This window comes from Neolamprologus multifasciatus, chromosome 13 (genome assembly GCF_963576455.1).
Source record: "Neolamprologus multifasciatus chromosome 13, fNeoMul1.2, whole genome shotgun sequence".
In the NCBI taxonomy this organism is placed as follows: Eukaryota; Metazoa; Chordata; class Actinopteri; order Cichliformes; family Cichlidae; genus Neolamprologus; species Neolamprologus multifasciatus.
Window position 1 is genome coordinate 25775427 of NC_140451.1, and position 9469 is coordinate 25784895.

Consider the following 9469-nt stretch of genomic DNA (forward strand, 5'->3'; position numbering starts at 1 on the left):
TTTAAATTTGCTTTTCATCATTGTTTGATTACTTTTGTGTCAGTTTGGTAGATTTTGATTTCTCTTTGTGTATGCGTTTCATGGGTTAATAAGTACAAAGTAAATAAATATAAAATAAATACAGTCTAGAGACAGTCTTAAAATCTTTCATGTGCATTAAATATGCTGCTGGCAGTGATGCATGTCTCAGTGATGGCTGTAGCCCTATTGTTGGTGGTTTCTGTCTCCACCCATTTTTCAACGGCTAGTGAGGCTCATTCTGGACTCACAGGTTTGATTGTGGCTTTCTGACAGTCCAAAAACCAATGTTTTGTATTGCTCACTAATTAAAACGGACCAGTTATGCTGAATTCCTGTTCTATATTTGTATACTTGGACTCCAGAGTAGCTCAAGCTGTCCTACTTATCATATGCTTTATTCCAGTGGGCGCCAATCCCTGAGCCACGGACCAGTACCGGGCTGTGAGAGTTGAGGTTTGGGTGGGAAATTTATGGTTTTCAGGGTTTTTATAATTTTTTTATCATTATTTTTTTTAACCGTTTTTATCGCTAACTCGTTTTCCCTGGGCCTTTTTGCATGTGTTATGAATAAATCTTTTTTTTTTTTTTTTGGTACCAGTACTGGTTTTATTTAGTTGTATTTATCCGTAACACCTTAAAGTCTGGTCCGTGAAAATATTGTTGGGCATAAACCGGTCTGTGGTGCAAAAAAGGTTTAGGACCGCTGCTTTATTCAGCTCCCCAGTTTATCCTGTCTATGAAACAAGCCATTTTAACCCTCTAAAGGCATGATTTAAACATAAAGTGGGTGGAGCTCAGTGAGCCTTGTAGGGATTTTACACGTTTGGACTTTATTATTTGAAACTGGTTAACCATCAGCATTGCAACTTATATGAGTTAAAATTATTAAAAGCATAATAGTTCCATTTATTTACATTTATTGTTTTAAAATTGATGAAATGGTATAAAATTTACTAGGAAACTTTGTATCACCTTTGAAATCCTTTCCAGTGAAATCCACTTAGGAGTAAAAAGGTAATGTTCAGTGCATGCGATGAGGGTCCTGAAAATGAAGGATCATAATCTGATCTTTTGGCTGATGCTGTTGACATGAAAGCATTCCTGTCACTGTAAAAACAGGTAAACTTTACAGTTTTTTTACAGATTTAAACTGTTAAAAATAATAAAAGAGAAGGAGCATGTGGAACTATTCCTTCTGGAAAACAAAATTTGTCCAAATTGTCAGTGTAGAAGAAGAAGCACAGACGCTCAGTTCTGGAAACATGCTGGAACTTTGGATTTTGGACATATTTTATTGTGAAAACATGAAAGACACTGATGGTAAACAGGCGATGCAAGTATTTGCATTTGATGACACAATCTGAAATTTCTTTCTATATAACCAGCAATGGACAGACGTCAAAGTTTAGAACAAATCAAACGCTTGTTGCCAGCTGTTGAAGCTAGGTGGAGACAGATACCACCAATAATAAAACCACAGTCATCAGTGAGAGTTGTATCGCACAAGCAGTAGCCTTATGATTTAATAAATGCAATTACAATTTAAAAATGTATAAATGTTAAAGTCAAAATCTCTTGAGTGTAAGGTCCATTTAAGACACCGACTGGTGTAACTTTTGGACACAAAATAGATCAATTTTTCAACACAATTTAAATAAAAGTAATAAAAAGAGATCAACACAGCAAAATCAGATGTTTAACCTGCTCTCATTCAATAACATTTTAAAATAGTTGAAAATATCAACTCAGTGAATTTATCTTGGCAGCAAATATAAAAACATGTTCGATGGGATTTGGAGACGTTCCCTCTTAGATTACTCTTTTCTGGGAACAAACTTGAGTTTTACAGGCTGAACAGGTTCAAACTTCCAGTCAAACTCAAGTGGAATCTAAAAGAAAAAGAAAAGAAAATCAGGAACATGACAGCATAGTTGTATGACAGTCTGAATGTGGCAGAGTGCTGTTCTTACCATGGTCTCTTTGCATGTTTCCAAAGTGTACTTCTGCAAGAGACGGACAATAACCATCTTCATGGTGAGTAGGCCGTAGCGCCTCCCAACACAGTTACGAGGGCCGAGTCCAAATGGCATGTACGCATATGGGTTCACCTCCTCCCCGCTGTCTTTACTGAACCTGCAGATACAGATGAGACTTTTAAAATTAAGTTTATTCCGCTATTTGAAACATTAAAAAATAACATAACAGGTGTGTAAAAAGAGAGATATGGCTGGGTTACTCTGCACAAATACAACATTTTCTTTAAGAATTATGTCCCAGTGGATGAGTTTTCAATAAGTTTGTAATGGCACACATTTACCTCTCTGGTCTGAAAAGCTCAGGTGAGTTCCAGTAGCGTGGGTCTTTGTGCAACACCCACACAGGAATTCCAACCACGGTTCCCTCAGGGATGGTGAGGCCATTCACTTTAACAGTCTTTTTGCACACCCTGTCGAGGCGAGGAGCAATGGGAAACAGTCGCATTGATTCAAGTACAACTTGGTCCAGGTACTTTAGACTGGTCAGCTCCTCGTATAAAATGGGCGCCTAGACAAATAATGGAGGTGGCAAGCACAAAAAGAAAATAAATTGGTGTCCATTATTCAAACAAAGATGGCAGAAAATTATGTAAAGAATCACTGTACATCTTCCTTCAGGTTATCATCGATTTCTTTGTGCAAGGTCTGCAACACATCAGGGTTTGTAGCCAGATTATAAAGGGTGTGAGTAACAGTGTTACTAGTGGTGTCGTAGCCTCCAAGGGTGAAGATGAAGGCCTGGGAAAGGATCTCATGTTCAGTCAAACCTAAAACAAAAAACAAAAGATTTTATGGTAATAAAAAGTGGAGCAGGGACCAAATACTGGTTGACATTGTTGATCTTCTTTCAGCTGCCCCCTGTAGGGGTCGCCACAGCAGAGCATCTTTCTCCATCTCACACTGTCGCTAGCATCTTCCTCTGTCACACTAACGCTCTGCGTGTCCTTCTTTATTACATAGATGAGTTGCCTCTGAGGTCTTTCCCTTTTCCTCCCGCCTGGCAGCTCCATTTTCAACACCCTTTACCTAACATATCTACTATCCATCCTTTGGACATGTACAAACTATCTCAGCCTTCGTTTGTTATCGTTAAAGTGCTCAACCTGAGCTTTCCACCTCCAGCTCAGCCTTTTCTAGGGTCACCATCTCTAAACCTCACATGTAGGCACAACTACATTCTTGTTAGCCTTCCCCCCTCACACTCATATACACCCACTTCACTCTATGTCCAGTCCACTCTCTTCTGGACTATCTGTTGCTTTGGATGGTTGACCCCAAGTATTTAAACTCTAGAGTTGGATGTGTCGAGACCACTTTTATGTGGTCTTGGTCCTGTCTTGGTCTCGACGGACTTTGGTCTTGGTCTTGTCTCGGTCTTGCTTCTCAGATCGAAATAGTGTTCGGGAGATTTGGATTTTGGGGTAGGTGGCTTACTGGGCTTAAGCCCGGGTCATTTTTTCAGAAGACAATTTTTCAGTTTAAAAATTGGGCTTGGTTACTTCTCCGATAAAAACATACCTTTACTTGGCTGTTCTTCATTGTCCTTATAGTTCTTTTCTGGGATCTCACTCTGAATCAACACATGCAGGAAGTCTGGTCGTGTCTGGTTTAAAGCAGACAAGCATTCAGAGCAGGACTTGAAAATGACCCAGAGGTAAGTGCATACAGACTAGATAATGTTGGTCTTCCTTTACAGATATAATGCTTACAAATTTGGCTTCACGATGCTCATCTTTAAATCGCTTGATGATGTTGAGGAAAAAGTTCATGTTTTCTTTGGGCATGATCTCAATTTTTAGCTGCTTTAACAGACGACGACTGAGGGGAAATGCCACTGAAAGAAGAGTAAAGAGTGGTTAACAAAAGGATATGATCAAATGGAGTTTGTGTAAAAGAGTAAAAGTAAGGTCATACTTAGCAAAAAGAAAAGCCCAGTGTTGACTTTAAGGACCTTCATAATGTGAACATTAATAGGGTCGTTTGGATTGTTTATGGAGTCTGTCTCCACACTGAAAGAAGCACTGGTCACAGTGTCTAAACTGTAAGGAGCTACAAACCTATAAGATTTGAAAATACATGTGGTGAATGCTTCAGTTGTTTTAGGATGAACAGTGTAATGTGCTGGCATTTTACAGGTTAACAACATACTGTTTGACATTGATGGGTTCATCCAAATTCGTTTCCTTAAGTTTTGCAACAAGTCGTTCTGCATAGCGAGCAACGAGGGGAAAAACCTTAAAGGAATAAAAGACAAAATAAGAGAATTATATTATATTTGAATGCTCTAATGATGGTACCTTTATTTTATTTTGGAGAGATATACCCATATTTACCACAAAATAAAACAATAAAAGAGCAATAAAATAGTCAAATTCCTGTTTATTCTGAAAATTACTGATTTCTCTGACGATTTATAAATAACTTGTGATATCCGATAATAATAACTAGTGGTATGTTTGGTAGCTCCATAATAAGGTGGTTTTCACAATTGCCAAACAAGCAAAAACTCACTGGTTTAGTACCAGGAGAAGACAGAAATTTAGTATAACAATCTGCTAAATGTAATAGGTGTAATGACACCTTTTGAATAAGGGGGTAGCCAAAAGTGTCTGTTATGTGGTTATATTTTGAGCCATGGACAACATGTAGCTAATTATTTGCACACTTTGGGAACTTAAAAAAGGAACGGCAAGCACCAGAACACAATTCACTTTAAATTAAAGTGGAAATAGTGAAATAAGGCTATTAGGAGCTACAAATAGTGCCTTATGTTAGTGATTTCCTGAAATACCTCAAATTACTGTGTACCTTTATGTCAGTATTATCCAAAGAAACAGCTAAATGTTAGTGATTTTATATATTATGTGTAAAGGTACCAAAACCTTTTAATGATGCCTGTATAAGTAGTTTGAGGGGGAAAAAAACCCCAATATAAAGTGATGACATTTGAACAAGAAATAAATCTATTACTTTTGTTGTAAGCGCACATTAAACACAGACGTGGTTAATGAACACACATATGATATCGACCTGTTTCAGTCTTCCACTGGTGAAGCATGGAGACAGAGTGTTGCGAATCCGTTTCCACCGTTCGTCTTTCACTGCTGCCACTACATCATCCAGAGGTTCGCTGAAGAAACCAGAATCCTTTGAAAAGGAAAATGACAAGGAAAAACTACTCTTAGTGTTTACAGTTTGCTTCCACCAACATCTTCCAGTCCCCTAACAACGCGTGTAGTTTGCTCAGATAATGTAAAATCATTTGTAATATCTTGTAGCATCATTTCTGTGTTAGCTCTATATTGTGCATTTTCATGTAGGACTTTGTTTGGACAGATCAATGCATATGGAATTAGAACAGTTTGGACAGGCCAGAGTAAAATGTAATTATTAACCTGCCCTTCTACCCCCTGTTAATGATATATCTAGGGGGGGGGGACATATGTCAGTTTAGCTTTCAAAAAAAAAAGAAGCAAAAGATAAAACTCTTTTGGGAAGTGCTGCACTGACAGGATCTCCAAAAGTTTCACAATTTGCTGAATTTTCACTCTACTGTACGATAAAAAGCGGAGCCTCTTACCCTGCGGTTGGTGAATAAAGAGTAGCACTCTTTTACCATCACAGTTTTAACAATCTCAGGGTCGGTCACCATTAACACCGGCGTATGTCCATCGTACAACCTGCAGAAAAGGAAAGAGCCTTTCACAGTAGCTTAAATCACAGCAAATCATTTAAGGCATTGTTAAGCATCTGGATATGTAAAGCACCTTCAGTTAATCAAAGAGGTTTTTTCATCTGTGCAGGTAGTAAAATTACACATCGATGGCGATTACATCGATTACACATGATGCTACGAATGGGATATCACGGTCTTATTATTATTAAATAAATACATGACAATGGAATAAGAAATTTTTTAGTTTATTTTTGTAGGTTTTCATACGTTTCTCACTTCAGATTCCCTGAGCTCATATTTTGACTGGAATTCATTTGGCAAAAAAGAGGGAAAAAGGATGAACAAATAAAGCTGAAGTGAAATAACTGCTTTTCAAATCTTCTATTAATCATTTTATATAAATTTTAATCGAAATATTGATAAAGGAATTTTGACATACTTATACTGTGAACCTGTTTGTGAACCTAGTGTAGATATAGTAGGATATATGCATTTCAGAAACTTCTTGTGTTGTAAAGAACTGTCCCCAACCTTTTTCCCCTTTTATCCATAAAATAAAGAAAATTGGATGCTGTGCTTCCACTGAAAGAGATCTGCTTCAGGCCAAAAGGAAAAATGGCTTCATGAAAAATGTGAGCCAGTGAATATTTTTCCACCCTGTCCCAGTGATCATAGCTCACAGACAGAATTTGATATCAACAGACCTCCTGGTGATTTCTTGTATGTATACTGATGAAGCAAGAACTCACCCCCAGATGTCCCCATACTTGGCATGGCACTCTCTGTCAAAAGCAAGAAATCCCTACAAGAAGTTACAAGAAAATCTGTTTTAGTGTCAAAAAAAACACTGAATAGGACATCCAAAGTATACAGAGAGGTCACTCATCTCGAATTCTCAAGGATCAAATCAGTCAGCTCTACATATCCCAGTCTCTAAGGTGAGTTTGGTTTCTGTGCGTACCTTCCTCGTGCCCAGCATTGTTCCAATAAAAGGCAGGGGCCGAGGTCCAGGTATCCCCAGCTTTTTGAAGAACCGATATGGCCATATTCCATATCTGTGTTACAAAAAAAGGAGAAAAAAAAATGGGATCATCAGTTGGACAGTAAAAAAAAACAAAAACAAAAAACAAAAACTCTGCCAGGATGACACCCAGCTATTGCTTTGGAGGAATACTCACAGTAAAATCAACGTAAAAAGCAGGGCCAGCAAAGTCCAGGTGAAAAACATTTAAACGTTGTTCCAACAAACAGGAGAGGAAATGTGGCTGCGAGCTGGAAAACAAGCGACCTTTAAGCCTCTCTGTGGCCAACGGACTCTGAGACAAAAAAGGTTCAGAGGCTTCTTAATCTTCTTTTGTTTGCATTTTCACTCTTTGCATTAACAGTTGAATCAGAAGAAAAACACCATTTTGTTATCACATAGGGTGACAATTAGGTGACATACATGTCACCTAATTGAATCTATCTGGCTTATTATTATTTTCATTTTACACAATAACCCAGGAGGCCCAAAGAGATAACGATACTGATCAAACATCAGTGACACAGGTTACTGTGACATGATCATCAGTGTGCCAAGGGTCAGTGTGTAATAAACTTTTACGGCATCAAAAGGCACTCTGCTACTACTCACACTTTTTAATTATATGCACTTATTTTTGGCTTATTAGTAACAAATATGCACCAGATAGTTTTTTTTTTATTACTTTATTCGTGTTTAAAAAAGTGTGATCCCAAATGATTTGATGAATTTAAAATACAATTAATAAAAAGACATGTTTTGAGATATTTTTTGAGTGTCATTTCAGAATTTTAACTTTCTTTTCAGGTAACTTCACTTGCAGTATACTTGTAATGGAGGAGGTCACTTTAAGAGGGATGGACTTGACCACCTGACTATGAATAATGTAGATGATAAGGTGCTGACTCTATGAATCCACGATCTCAACAGGGTTGTCCGATAAGAACAGATGGCGTATCCACAAAATCCACTGCCACTCAGGTATCTGTCGTTCACTCATTTATTTAACAAGAATCCGAAGCACACATCCATAATGTGAGTGAGGGGATTTAAAAGGCTGTAAAATGCTATATGCCGTGTGGTGAGCGATGGTGTGGTTTCTGTTGGAAAGAACATAAAAGTCTTCCATAATTATGTGAACAGAGTGAATTAAATGTGTAGTACAACAATACAAACAATACTGGATAGTGAAACATTCACCAAAATAAGGGAGTATCAACAAATGCTACTTTTACTATTTACATAAATCCTATCTAGGCACTTTACACTACAGCCAACATGAGAAATTAGTGACGGTCCCTTAATGACCGCACGGCAGAGGCTGCTTCGCAGTAAACGGCAGAAACATTCGGTAAGCAAAGTGTGCGCCAAGGATTCAAACAAGGGAGGATAATGGCCGCAGCAAAGAACAAACACGATAAAACACAGAAACTTACAGTCTCATGCAGTGGCGGTCCTAGCCTGTTTGGCACCCTGGGCGAACACTCCCTCTGGCGCCCCCCCCACACGCACACACAAAACATATTAAGGATTGTACATTAACATAAAACTGTTGTATACACACACACACACACGAAGAGAAAGAGAGTATGCAAACGGCTCACAAACAGCCATCATAATTCGTCATACATTGAGAACAGGACAAATCAACAATTGACAATGACTAATTAATATTAAAATCTGTAACATAATGTATTGTTTGGAGTTTAGTCTGTTACTGTTGCTATTTTTACCATTTCTTCTTGGAGCAGCTGTAATCCACATAATTTCCTTAGTGATTAATAAAGTATTCTGATTCTGATTGTTTCAGGATGACCTGCCATTATCCAATCACACATCTGCTTACCTGTATCTTTTGCTCGTTTCTCCTCCTCTTCTTTTCTCTTTTTTCTAAACTGAGGACCTGATGGCTTTGAACTCCTCTTGTCCATCTTCCATTGGTTTTAATTTTGCACTGCAGTATGAACACCCATCCCCCAATCCGAGGATCACCACAACATGATCTAACACACCTACACCTTAGTTCACAGATTCACTTTGTCTAGGGTGCATTTCTGAGATTTCAAACAACCCAGGATTCAAATCATGAATACATAATGGACTTGGATTTACAACATTATAAATGAAATGTGCTCTATTTGGAAGTATTAAACCCCGATTCTTTTGTCCCCATGACAGAACAGAGAAAACCGACTCATAGTGTGTTAAAATATTGATATTTCTTTTATTCATTCATCTTCCGGAAGAGAGAGACCTCTGCACAGCTCAAACGCCAGTTGCAAGAGCTCTCTAACATTAGAATCATAAACTGTGGCTCATATAGGTGTTATTTTGGTACTTTACACGTCACACAGTCTCAAACATTGCTTATATGGCAAGTTCCTCATTTCAGTGTCTTATCTATTAATATGCCTGTGCACTAAAACTTCCTGTTTTTCAGTCTGGCTGAGCACTTAGTTTGTGAGTTAAAAGTGGCCTTGCTCTACAAGCCTTTATTAAAGTACATAAAACAATATAATGAGCAGATACACATTAAAAATATTTCTCTTATCCCTAACAGAAGCAACTGGCCCCCCTCCCCTTTCGACGGCTTGTGTGTGAGACTCTAAATCATCAAACTGTAAATTTTAAATTGTTATTGATCCCTTTACCCCGAGTCCTAAAGTGTATATTTATTTTCTTACTCTTCTTATATTTATTGTTTGTTTACTTGCA

At 37.9% G+C, this 9469-nt stretch overlaps 1 protein-coding gene across 1 annotated transcript in view; it reads right to left on the reverse strand.

Annotated features, from left to right (window-relative positions):
- Positions 1 to 1287: 1287 nt before the first annotated feature.
- Positions 1288 to 9469, reverse strand: part of LOC146505660 (cytochrome P450 3A40-like) — a 54786-nt gene continuing 46604 nt past the window's right edge. The window contains exons 2-14 of the mRNA XM_085181731.1: positions 6912 to 7049; positions 6695 to 6788; positions 6483 to 6535; positions 5638 to 5737; positions 5088 to 5204; positions 4206 to 4291; positions 3972 to 4114; positions 3767 to 3891; positions 3576 to 3660; positions 2664 to 2824; positions 2339 to 2565; positions 1992 to 2154; positions 1288 to 1910 (exon numbers count right to left, since the gene is read on the reverse strand). Coding sequence (XP_085037857.1) covers positions 1836 to 1910; positions 1992 to 2154; positions 2339 to 2565; positions 2664 to 2824; positions 3576 to 3660; positions 3767 to 3891; positions 3972 to 4114; positions 4206 to 4291; positions 5088 to 5204; positions 5638 to 5737; positions 6483 to 6535; positions 6695 to 6788; positions 6912 to 6961 — 1479 coding nt within the window. The 5' untranslated portion in view covers positions 6962 to 7049 and the 3' untranslated portion in view covers positions 1288 to 1835. The remainder of the gene's footprint in view (positions 1911 to 1991; positions 2155 to 2338; positions 2566 to 2663; positions 2825 to 3575; positions 3661 to 3766; positions 3892 to 3971; positions 4115 to 4205; positions 4292 to 5087; positions 5205 to 5637; positions 5738 to 6482; positions 6536 to 6694; positions 6789 to 6911; positions 7050 to 9469) is intronic.